Source organism: Amphiura filiformis, chromosome 16 (assembly GCF_039555335.1).
Source record: "Amphiura filiformis chromosome 16, Afil_fr2py, whole genome shotgun sequence".
In the NCBI taxonomy this organism is placed as follows: Eukaryota; Metazoa; Echinodermata; class Ophiuroidea; order Amphilepidida; family Amphiuridae; genus Amphiura; species Amphiura filiformis.
In genome coordinates, this window is record NC_092643.1 from 57,341,431 (window position 1) to 57,355,191 (window position 13,761).

Sequence of the window (13,761 nt, forward strand, 5' to 3'; positions counted from 1 at the left end):
ATAACATTTCATTGGTTAATAGCCAAATAATATAATTTTGTATTGTTCAGTGTTCATAAATTATCAGTACCGGCAATTAACGGGCCTGCATACTCGCGTTGTAACTTGTATTGTACACTGTGCTGATCGCATATGCGATAGAGACGGTAATTACGCGCTACCTTACGTCGCGTGCTAAGTGTGCGTCGCACGTTGGCAATGGCGCGCTGTATTACATAATACATGGCCTGGCTGTAGTTGCATGACAGAAAACTGTTAAGCATGCATGGAAGAGTTTGGGGTAGGCCTATAATAACTTGATCATTTTATGATTGTGGTATTATTTATATTATTTATTTATTTATTTGTGTTAAATTCATGTCTACTGAATGATAAATTCGTTACCCCCTGTCTGTTCATATGCAATCGAAAAATATCACTGGTTTTGAGGTCGTATCACACTCGGCCGAATACGAAAAATATCACTGGTTTTGAGGTCGGACTCGTATCACACTCGGCCTGCGACCTCAAAGCCAGTGATATTTTTCGTATTCGGCCGAGTGTGATACGACCTCAAAACCAATGATATTTTTCGTATTGCATGAACAAACAGGGGATAACTAATAATATTTGTCACATAAAATCAATATTCGACATCCAACATCTATGTGTGAGATGTCATTTTAAAGGGAAAAAAGGCAGTTCTGATATGAGATGTCATTTTAAAGCAAAACAGAAAAACAGAACAACAAACAAAAACCAGTTCTTGAAGTTGGTTAAGAAATCTGAATGTTTAAGACACAGGTATCATGTTCATCCCCTCCCCTCTATGTATTATTTCATGTTGTTACTAACTCTAACATATAGATAGCTAAAGAACTTTACAATGTGCATGGTTTATTTACATAAAGCTAAAGAATTTTACAATGTGCATGGTTTATCATCACCTACATGTGTCATTTCATGTTTCTTGTCAACAGCCTGGCTAAACAGCTTGCCACATTATACACATTTATATGGTTTATCACCAGTATGTGTCATTTCATGTTTCTTTCTGTTACCAGCATGGATGAAGCACTTGTCACAATATCTGCATTTGTGTGGTTTATCACCAGTATGTGTCATTGCATGTTTCTTCTTGTCACCAGCATGGATAAAGCACTTGTCAAAATATCTGCATTTGTGTGATTTATCACCTGTATGTATCATTTCATGATGTTTCTTGGCACCAGCCTGGCTAAAGCACTTGTCACAAGATCTGCATTTGTGTGGTTTATCACCAGTATGTGTCAATTTATGTTTCTTCTTGTCACCAGCATGGATAAAGCACTTGTCACAATATCTGCATTTGTGTGGTTTATCACCAGTATGTGTCATTTCATGTCGTTTCTTGTGACCAGCCTGGCTGAAGCACTTGTCACAATATCTGCATTTATGTGGTTTATCACCTGTATGTGTCATTTCATGTCGTTTCTTGTCACCAGCATGGCTGAAGCACTTGTCACAATATCTGCATTTATGTGGTTTATCACCAGTATGTGTCATTTCATGTTGTTTCTTGGCACCAGCATGGATGAAGCATTTTTCACAATATCTGCATTTATGTGGTTTATCACCTGTATGTGTCATTTCATGTCGTTTCTTGGCACCAGCCTGGCTGAAGCACTTGTCACAAAAACTGCATTTGTGTGATTTATCACCAGTATGTGTCATTTCATGTTGTTTCTTGGTACCAGCCCGGCTAAAGCACTTATCACAATATCTGCATTTGTGTGGTTTATCGCATGTATGTGTCATTTCATGTTGTTTCTTGTGACCAGGACGGTTAAAGCACTTGTCACAATAACTGCATTTATGTGGTTTATCACCAGTATGTATCATTTCATGTTTCTTCTTGTCACCAGCATGAATGAAGCACTTGTCACAATAGCTGCATTTGTGTGGTTTATCACCAGTATGTGTCATTTCATGTTGTTTCTTGCGACCAGTCAGGCTGAAGCACTTGTCACAATATCTGCATTTGTGTGGTTTATCGCATGTATGTGTCATTTCATGTTGTTTCTTGTGACCAGGACGGTTAAAGCACTTGTCACAATAACTGCATTTATGTGGTTTATCACCAGTATGTATCATTTCATGTTTCTTCTTGTCACCAGCATGAATGAAGCACTTGTCACAATATCTGCATTTGTGTGGTTTATCACCAGTATGTGTCATTTCATGTTGTTTCTTGGCACCAGCATGGATGAAGCATTTTTCACAATATCTGCATTTATGTGGTTTATCACCTGTATGTGTCATTTCATGTCGTTTCTTGGCACCAGCCTGGCTGAAGCACTTGTCACAAAAACTGCATTTGTGTGATTTATCACCAGTATGTGTCATTTCATGTTGTTTCTTGGTACCAGCCCGGCTAAAGCACTTATCACAATATCTGCATTTGTGTGGTTTATCGCATGTATGTGTCATTTCATGTTGTTTCTTGTGACCAGGACGGTTAAAGCACTTGTCACAATAACTGCATTTATGTGGTTTATCACCAGTATGTATCATTTCATGTTTCTTCTTGTCACCAGCATGAATGAAGCACTTGTCACAATAGCTGCATTTGTGTGGTTTATCACCAGTATGTGTCATTTCATGTTGTTTCTTGCGACCAGTCAGGCTGAAGCACTTGTCACAATATCTGCATTTGTGTGGTTTATCGCATGTATGTGTCATTTCATGTTGTTTCTTGTGACCAGGACGGTTAAAGCACTTGTCACAATAACTGCATTTATGTGGTTTATCACCAGTATGTATCATTTCATGTTTCTTCTTGTCACCAGCATGAATGAAGCACTTGTCACAATATCTGCATTTGTGTGGTTTATCACTAGTATGTGTCATTTCATGTAGTTTCTTGTGACCAGTCAGGCTGAAGCACTTGTCACAATATCTGCATTTGTGTGGTTTATCGCATGTATGTGTCATTTCATGTTGTTTCTTGTGACCAGGACGGTTAAAGCACTTGTCACAATAACTGCATTTATGTGGTTTATCACCAGTATGTATCATTTCATGTTTCTTCTTGTCACCAGCATGAATGAAGCACTTGTCACAATAGCTGCATTTGTGTGGTTTATCACCAGTATGTATCATTTCATGTTGTTTCTTGTAACCAGCTTGGCTAAAGCACTTGTCACAAGATCTGCATTTGTGTGGTTTATCACCAGTATGTGTCAATTTATGTTTCTTCTTGTCACCAGCATGGATAAAGCACTTGTCACAATATCTGCATTTATGTGGTTTATCACCAGTATGTGTCATTTCATGTCGTTTCTTGTGACCAGCCTGGCTGAAGCACTTGTCACAATATCTGCATTTATGTGGTTTATCACCTGTATGTGTCATTTCATGTCGTTTCTTGGCACCAGCCTGGCTGAAGCACTTGTCACAAAAACTGCATTTGTGTGATTTATCACCAGTATGTGTCATTTCATGTTGTTTCTTGGTACCAGCCCGGCTAAAGCACTTATCACAATATCTGCATTTGTGTGGTTTATCGCATGTATGTGTCATTTCATGTTGTTTCTTGTGACCAGACATGGTTGAAGCACTTGTCACAATAACTGCATTTATGTGGTTTATCACCAGTATGTATCATTTCATGTTTCTTCTTGTCACCAGCATGAATGAAGCACTTGTCACAATAGCTGCATTTGTGTGGTTTATCACCAGTATGTGTCATTTCATGTAGTTTCTTGTGACCAGTCAGGCTGAAGCACTTGTCACAATATCTGCATTTGTGTGGTTTATCACCAGTATGTGTCATTTCATGTTGTTTCTTGTGACCAGGACGGTTAAAGCACTTGTCACAATATCTGCATTTATGTGGTTTATCACCAGTATGTATCATTTCATGTTTCTTCTTGTCACCAGCATGAATGAAGCACTTGTCACAATAGCTGCATTTGTGTGGTTTATCACCAGTATGTATCATTTCATGTTGTTTCTTGTAACCAGCTTGGCTAAAGCACTTGTCACAATATCTGCATTTATGTGTTTTACCACCAGTATGTGTCATTTCATGTTGCTTCTTGTAACCAGCCTGGCTAAAGCACTTGTCACAATATCTGCATTTATGTGTTTTACCAGCAGTATGTGCCATTTCATGTTGCTTCTTGTAACCAGCCTGGCTAAAGCCCTTGTCACAATATCTACATTTATGAGGTTTTATGAGGTTCCATGCCTGTTTGAACCTCTTACCACAATATATGCACTTACAGGACTTGTTTTCTGTGATCATCATGCCATGTTGGCTCTTGTCACTTGCCAGGCTAATGCATTTGTTACTACATTTATGTGACATAACATTACCACCATATACCAATCTATTGGTTTTTCTGTGATAACAAAAGGTGCATTTTTGCTGTTTATCATTCTTTTGGGCGATTTTAGACTGTCTTTTGTTGTCTCCCTTGTTAGTCTTCAGGATTGTCTGTCTGATACTCTTCTGTTTGATACACCCTGCCTTTGGTGGAAGACTAGGATTGGTATACCAATATGAAGTGATCCGCATCCTATGATGACGTAGGTGGGATAGGAAGCGTGGTGTGTTCCCTGTGAATCTTTGTTTGCAGTACCTGCATGCTGATGTTGTCTTGCTTCCTTTCATTGGCATCACTATTAGATGAGAACAAGAAAGATGCAATCAACATTAGTTTTCTCCTGGGGTACGTGCAATCTAAAAGACAACATTTTTTCTATTCAAATAGTGTTTATATCTAGCTACAACGGCAGCAACAGGAATTTCTTTCTGGTGGACAGTCAGAATTAATAGGTAAATTTTCACGGGAAAATTTTCTGGACACGTGACACCCATGGGCAGACATATTAGCATTATGGAATGTGACCCGAGCACAGCGGTGTTCTTCCAATGTATTTGAATAGGAAGAATTCCTTCTTTGGTGCAAAATAAGTTACTTGTCGCAAGTTAATAATGTTATTGTAAGAGTTTCCGTAGATAAATATTTTTTTCCGTAGATAGATATTTTTGAAATTACGTTTTGATGATATTGTGAAAAAATTAAGATAACATAATATTCAATAAATTTGCAATGCACAAATTTCTATCAAAATTGCGGTCAAAAATACTATTCCAATTCAAAATTACTAAGACTTGAATAGCGAGGTCACGGCCGGGGGTCAGAGATCAGGCTCGAGGTTACACTCACATTGATACGCATTGGTCACGTGTCCAGAAAATTTTCCCGTGAAAATTTACCTATTAATTCTGACTGGTGGAGGGGGGCAATGGGGGAAAAGAATTCAAACTAGACTTAGCTGTGGTCTAAGACCACGAACACAGCCGTGTGGTGACCCCTTAATCACCTTTGACCCCAAAATATATGAAAACCCCATAGACATTGGCTAATGTCAATGCACGTGTCCACGTGGCATCACTTTGCTATGCTTTTTGTGGCAGAAGGGCATTTTGAAGGTATATCGTTTTATACCGGAAGTGACCCTTACTGACCATTGACCCCAAATGTGTGTACACCATATAGACACTGTGTTATAACAATGCATGTGTGCAAGTGGCGTCACTGTCCTACGTAATTTGTGGAAGAAGAAGCATTTTAAAGGTATTTCGTTTTATACCGGAAGTGACCCCTTAATGACCTTTGACCCCAAATAAAATAATACCACATATAAACTGGGTAACCACAATTCATGTGTGAACATACCGTTACTGTCCTATGTTTTTCTTAGCAAATAAAAATTTTTGAAGGTTTTTCGTTTTATACCGGAAGTGACCCCTTAATGACCTTTGACCCCAAATCTGTGTACACCCCATAGACACTGGGTAATAACAATGCATGTGTGCAAGTGGCGTCTCTGTCCTACAGAATCTGTGGAAGAAGATGCATTTTAAAGGTATTTCGTTTTATACCGGAAGTGACCCCTTAATGACATTTGACCCCAAATAAAAAATACCACATATACATTGGGTGACTGCAGATCATGTGTGAACATACCGTTACTGTCCCATGTTTTACTTAGCTAATAACATTTTTTGAAGGTATTTCGTTTTATACCGGAAGTGACCCCTTAATGACCTTTGACCCCAAATCTGTGTACACCCCATAGACACTGGGTAATAACAATGCATGTGTGCAAGTGGCGTCTCTGTCCCACATAATTTGTGGAAGAAGATGCATTTTAAACGTATTTCTTTTTATACCGGAAGTGACCCCTTAATGAGCTTTGACCCCAAATTTAAAAAAACCACATATACTTTGGGTGACTGCAGATCATATGTGAACATACCGTTAATGTGCTATGTTTTACTTAGCTAATAAAAATTTTGAAGGTTTTTCGTTTTATACCGGAAGTGACCCCTTAATGACCTTTGACCCCAAATCTGTGTACACCACATAGACACTGGGTAATAACAATGCATGTGTGCAAGTGGGGTCGCTGTCCTACGTAAGTTGTGGGAGAAGATGCATTTTTAGTTGAAATCACGTTTTTGACCCCTGTGACCCCTGCGTGACCTTTGACCCCGCGATTTTCATGTGACATGTGGGGGCATGGTCAATGATCATTGTGACCAAGTTAGGTCAAAATCGATGTAAGCATGTGAGTGCTAGAGCAAATGTAATGGTTGACAGAAGAAGAAGAAACTAGACTTAGCTGTGGTCTAAGACCACGAACACAGCCGTGTTGTGACCCCTTAATGACCTTTGACCCCAAAATATATGAAAACGCCCATAGACATTGGCTAATGTCAACGCATGTGTGCACGTGGCATCACTTTGCCATGTTACTTGTTGCAGAAGGGGCATTTTGAAGGTTTTTCGTCTCAGACCGGAAGTGACCCCTTAATGACATTTGACCCAAATAAAAAAATACCACATATGAATTGGGTAACCACAATTCCTGTGTGAACATACCGTTACTGTCCTATGTTTTTCTTAGCAAATAAAAATTTTGAAGGTTTTTCGTTTTATACCGGAAGTGACCCCTTAATGACCTTTGACCCCAAATCTGTGTACACCCCATAGACACTGGGTAATAACAATGCATGTGTGCAAGTGGCGTCACTGTCCTACAGAATCTGTGGAAGAAGATGCATTTTAAAGGTATTTCGTTTTATACCGGAAGTGACCCCTTAATGAGATTTGACCCCAAATAAAAAATACCACATATACATTGGGTGACTGCAGATCATATGTGAACATACCGTTACTGTCCCATGTTTTACTTAGCTAATAAAAATTTTTGAAGGTATTTCGTTTTATACCGGAAGTGACCCCTTAATGACCTTTGGCCCCAAATCTGTGTACACCTCATAGACACTGGGTAATAACAATGCATGTGTGCAAGTGGCGTCTCTGTCCCACATAATTTGTGGAAGAAGATGCATTTTAAAGGTATTTCTTTTTATACCGGAAGTGACCCCTTAATGAGCTTCGACCTCAAATAAAAAAAAATACCACATATACATTGGGTGACTGCGGATCATATGTGAACATATCTTCTATCTCCCTGATCTACTTTTTTTAAGGTCTCTCCTCTCATACGGTCTGTCACCCTCTAATGACCGTTGACCCCAAATCTGTGTACACCACATAGACACTGGGTAATAACAATGCATGTGTGCAAGTGGGGTCGCTGTCCTACGTAAGTTGTGGGAGAAGATGCATTTTTAGTTGAAATCACGTTTTTGACCCCTGTGACCCCTGGGTGACCTTTGGCCCCACGAGTTTCATGTGACATGTAGGGGCATGGTCAATGATCATTGTGACCAAGTTAGGTCAAAATCGATGTAAGCATGTGAGTGCTAGAGCAAATGTAAAGGTTGACAGAAGAAAGAAAGAAAGAACTAGATCTGGCTACAGATCTGGACCTAGCCGGGGCCGGAAATGCCAGTCTTAAAGTTTGACCTTTGACCGGCTATTATGGATATCTCACACCATTAATGGTGTATCACTGTAGCATGTAGGGGCTTTATCCGTCTTCCATAGGCTGAGATACAGCTACTTTTCCGTAATTTTAAACATTTTTTGCAACTGTGACGTTTTGACCTCCTTAATGACCTTTGACCCCAATACAAAAAAAACCTCATATACACCGGGAAAATGCATTGTTACAGTTTAAATTAAAAAATTCTACTATGCTTAGTTATGGAGATAAAAATTCTTAAGTTATTTAGCTTAAAACCGGAAATGACGTCTAAATGACCTTTGACCAAAAAAATAAAAATACCGTGCATACATCGGGTAACACTAATGCATATATGAAGTTTATGTCACTCTGGTCTGGTTACGTTTTGAGATAAAAAAAATGAACATATTTGATGATTTTTGGTTTTTGTCCGCAAGCGACCCCTTAATGACCTTTGACCCCAAAACTATAGACACCCCAAAGACCCTGGTTAGTAGCAATACATGTGTGCTAATGACAACACTCTGCTATGTAATTTGTAAAAACAGTGATTTTTTGAATATTTTTAGCTTTCAGACCGGAAATGACCCTTAATGACCTTTGACCCCTTATCTGTGAACACCCTATAGACACCTACCAAAGTCAAGTCACATGACCTAAGCATGTCACCATCACATGTTATTTGTGGAAGAAGAAGCATTTTAGAGTAAAATCGCATTTTTGCCATTGTGAGCAGGTCAAAGGTCAAATGGAGTTCAATTTCATGTCACATGTGGGGACTTGGTCAGTGGTGTTTGTGACCAAGTATGGTTAAAATCAGTCAAAGCATAACAGAGCTAGGACGAAACGTGGCAAGTCACGCAAAATGTCACGTGTTGCCAGAAGAAAGAAAGATCCGATAGCATCACAAGACCTAGCCGGTGTCCCGGCTAGGTAACTAGATCTGGTTACAGATCTGGACCTAGCCGGGCCGGAAATGCCAGTCTTAACTTAAAGTTTGACCTTTGATTGGTTATTATGGACATCTCACACCGTTAATGGTGCATCACTGTTTATCCGTCTTCCATAGGCTGAGATACAGCTACTTTTCCGTAATTTTAAACATTTTTTTGCAAATTTGACGTTTTGACCTCCTTAATGACCTTTGACCCCAATATAAAAAAATCCTCATATACACCGAGAAAATGCATTGTTACAGTTTAAATTAAAAAAATCTACTAAGCTTAGTTATGGATATAAAAATTCTTGAAGTTATTTAGCTTAAAACCGGAAATGACGTCTAAATGACCATTAAACAAAAAAATAAAAATACCGTGCATACATCGGGTAACACTAATGCATATGTGAAGTTTATGTTACTCTGGTCTGGTTATGTTTTGAGATTTAAAAAAATGAACATATTTGATGATTTTTGGTTTTTGACCAGAAGCGACCCCTTAATGACCTTTGATCCCGAAACTGTAGACACCCCAAAGACCCTGGTTAGTAGCAATGCATGTGTGCTAATGACAACACTCTGCTATGTAATTTGTAAAAACAGTGATTTTTTGAAGATTTTTAGCTTTCAGACCGGAAATGGCCGCCTTAATGACCTTTGACCCCTTATCTGTGAACACCCTATAGACACCGACCAAAGTCAAGTCACATGACCTAAGCATGTCACCATCACATGTTATTTGTGGAAGAAGAAGCATTTTAGAGTAAAAATCACATTTTTGCCATTGTGAGCAGGTCAAAGGTCAAATGGAGTTCAATGTCATATCACATGTGGGGACATGGTCAGTGGTGTTTGTGACTAAGTATGGTCAAAATCGGTCAAAGCATAACAGAATTAGGGCGAAACGTGGCAAGTCACGCACGTGTTGCCAGAAGAAGAAAGATCCGATAGCATCACAAGACCTAGCCGGTGTCCCGGCTAGGTAACTAGATCTGGCTACAGATCTGGACCTAGCCGGGGCCGGAAATGCCAGTCTTAAAGTTTGACCTTTGACCGGCTATTATGGACATCTCAGACCATTAATGGTGCATCACTGTAGCATGTAGGGGCTTTATCCGTCTTCCATAGGCTGAGATACAGCTACTTTTCCGTAATTTTAAACATTTGTTTGCAAATTTGATGTTTTGACCTTCTTAATGACCTTTGACCCCAATATAAAAAAACCTCATATACACCGAGAAAATGCATTGTTACAGTTTAAATAAAAAAAATCTACTCTGCTTAGTTATGGAGATAAAAATTCTTGAAGTTATTTAGCTTCAAACCGGAAATGACGTCTAAATGACCTTTGACCAAAATAACAAAAATACCGTGCATACATCGAGTAACACTAATGCATATATGAAGTTTATGTCACTCTGGTCTGGTTACGTTTTGAGATTTAAAAAAATGAACATATTTGACGATTTTGGTTTTTGACCGGAAGTGACCCCTTAATGACCTTTGACCCCAAAACTGTAGACACCCCAAAGACCCTGGTTAGTAGCAATGCACGTGTGCTAATGACAACACTCTGCTATGTATTTTGTAAAAACAGTGATTTTTGAATATTTTTAGCTTTCAGACCGGAAATGACCCCTTTAATGACCTTTGACCCCTTATCTGTGAACACCCTATAGACATCGTTCAAAGTCAAATCACATGTCCTAAGCATGTTACCATCACATGTAATTTGTGGAAGAAGAAGCATTTTGAACATATTTGGTTTTATACCGGAAATGACCCCTTAATGACCTTTGACCCCAAATCTGTGAACACCATATAGACACTGGATATAGCCGATGCATATGTGCAAGTGACGTCATTGTAGGATGTAACATGTAAGAGAAGAAGCATTTTGAAATTTGTTGCCAGAAGAAGAAGAAAGAAGAAGAACTAGACTAAGCTGTGGTCTAACCCACGAACACAGCCGTGTTGTTACCCTTAATGACCTTTGACCCCAAAATATATGAAAACGGCCATAGACATTGGCTAATGTCAATGCATGGGTGCATGTGGCACCACTTTGCTATGTTACTCGTGACAGAAGGGGCATTTTGAAGGTTTTTCGTCTCAGACCGGAAGTGACCCTAAATGACATTTGACCCCAAATAAAAAAATACCACATATGAATTGGGTACCCACAATTCATGTGTGAACATACCGTTACTGTCCTATGTTTTTCTTAGCAAATAAAATTTTTTGACGGTTTTCGTTTTATACCGGAAGTGACCCCTTAATGACCTTTGACCCCAAATCTGTGAGGACCCCATAGACACTGGATAATAACAATGCATGTATGCAAGTGGTGTTACTGTCCGACGTAATTTGTGGGAGAAGAAGCATTTTAAAGGTATTTCGTTTTGTACCGGAAGTGGCCCCTTAATGACCTTTGACCCTAAATAAAAAAATACCACATATACACAGGGTAATTACAATTTATGTGTGAACATACCGTTACTGTCCTATGTTTTTCTTAGCAAATACAATTTTTGAAGGTTTTTCGTTTTATACCGGAAGTGACCCCTTAATGACCTTTGACCCCAAATCTGTGAGGACCCCATAGACACTGGATAATAACAATGCATGTATGCAAGTGGTGTTACTGTCCGACGTAATTTGTGGGAGAAGAAGCATTTAAAGGTATTTCGTTTTGTACCGAAGTGGCCCTTAATGACCTTTGACCCTAAATAAAAAAATACCACATATACACAGGGTAATTACAATTTATGTGAACATACCGTTACTGTCCTATGTTTTTCTTAGCAAATAAAAATTTTTGAAGGTTTTTCGTTTTATACCGGAAGTGACCCTTTAATGACCTTTGACCCCAAATCTGTGAGGACCCCATAGACACGGGATAATAACAATTCATGTGTGTAAGTGGTGTCACCGTCCTATGTAATCTGTGAGAGAAGAAGCATTTTGAGTTGAAATCACGTTTTTGACCCCTATGACCCCTGCGTGACCTTTGACCCCACGAGTTTCATATGACATGTAGGGGCATGGTCAATGATGGTTATGACCAAGTTAGGTCAAAATCGGTGTAAGCATGTAAGTGCTAGAGCAAATGAAGTGGTCGGCAGAAAGAAGAAAGAAAGAAGAAAGAAAGAAGAAAGAAAGAAGAAAGAACCTGTAAGAAAAAAGACACAGCCGTGACTAACGTCACGGCTGTGTAAAGAACTAGATCTGGTTACAGATCTGGACCTAGCCGGGCCGGAAATGCCAGTCTTAACTTAAAGTTTGACCTTTGACCGGCTATTACGGACATCTCACACCATTAATGGTGCTTCACTGTAGCATGTAGGGGCTTTATCCGTCTTCCATAGGCTGAGATACAGCTACTGTTCCGTAATTTTAAAAAATTTTTTGCAAATTTGACGTTTTGACCTCCTTAATGACCTTTGACCCCAATATAAAAAAACCTCATATACACCGCGAAAATGCATTGTTACAGTTTAAATTAAAAAAATCTACTATGCTTAGTTATGGAGATAAAAATTCTTGAAGTTATTTAGCTTAAAACCGGAAATGACGTCTAAATGACCTTTGACAAAAAAATAAAAATACCGTGCATACATTGGGTAACACTAATGCATATATGAAGTTTATGTCACTCTGGTCTGTTTACATTTTGAGATAAAAATTTTTTGAACATTTTTGATAATTTTGGTTTTTGACCGGAAGTAACCCCTTAATGACCTTTGACCCCAGAACTGTAGGCATCCTAAAGACCCTGGCTAGTAGCGATGCATGTGTGCTAATGGCGACTCTCTGCTATATAATTTGTAAAGACAGTGATTTTTTGAATATTTTTTACACATTTTTCAGACTTTTACCGGAAATGACCCCTTAATGACCTTTGACCTCAATTTTTTTAAATAAGTTTTAAGCACTGCCACATGTTGATTCATATGCATGAGTCACATGATCATTGCATGTAATTTGTGGAAAGAGAAGCATTTTTTGTGAAATCAACATTTTTGACCATAAGGTCAAGGTCAAAGGTCACAGTCAGGTTAAAGTCAAATGTAAGCTTTGGCCTAGTCCAGTGGTCATTTGGCTCAAGTATGGTTGAAATCTGTCAAAGCATAAGAGAGCTAGGCGAAACGTGGCAAGTCACGCAAAATGTCACGCTTTGTTGCCAGAAGAAGAAAGAAAGATCCGATAGCATCACAAGACCTAGCCGGTGTCCCGGCTAGGTAAGAAAGATCCGATAGCATCACAAGACCTAGCCGGTGTCCCGGCTAGGTAAAGAAAGAAAGAAAGAACCTGTAAGAAAAAAGACACAGCCGTGACTAACGCCACGGCTGTGTAAAGAGCCTCCTCCTCTTCAGAAGGGTATAATGGGTAATTTTGAATTGTTTAACAAAAAGATCCGATGGTAAACATATTTATTTATTAGGCCTAAGGAAATTACCCCGGGGAAATTACCACATACATGTACACAATACAAGTTAGGGTGCATCAAACGCCCCTCATGTCAATCAATTTTTTTTTGTACCAAGTCTTAAAATGTGCCACTTGTTAATATATTAACCTTCACAAAATTTTAATTCATTCCGAAGTCATCTATGGGGTCCACCATGGTCCTAAAGTTTAAGCGAGAACTTTACAGTAAGCACCGCAATTATACATAAGGCAGCAATCTTTACAGTAAGCACCGCAATTATACATAAGGCAGCAATTTTAATTTTTGTTATTTCCAGTTATAACATATTGGCTGCAATATGCATCGTTACATTGAATTGACCTTTTCGGTAAATCCCATAAGCCTTTGCGAGTACACCTAAGAACTCGTCATTTGACGTCACGCCGATCTGCGACAATGCGCACATCGTTTATCGAACATCGTCACTGCGCATTTCAAGTCG

The 13,761-nt window shown here is 38.9% G+C and overlaps 1 protein-coding gene across 3 annotated transcripts in view; it reads right to left on the reverse strand.

Moving 5' to 3' along the window:
• Positions 1-522: 522 nt before the first annotated feature.
• LOC140136251 (uncharacterized) overlaps positions 523-13,761 on the reverse strand; it is a 30,144-nt gene continuing 16,905 nt past the window's right edge. For all 3 annotated transcript variants that reach the window (XM_072157975.1, XM_072157973.1, XM_072157974.1), the window contains exon 2: positions 523-4,644. In XM_072157975.1, the coding sequence (XP_072014076.1) occupies positions 982-3,567 (2,586 nt within the window). In that variant the 5' untranslated portion in view covers positions 3,568-4,644 and the 3' untranslated portion in view covers positions 523-981. The remainder of the gene's footprint in view (positions 4,645-13,761) is intronic.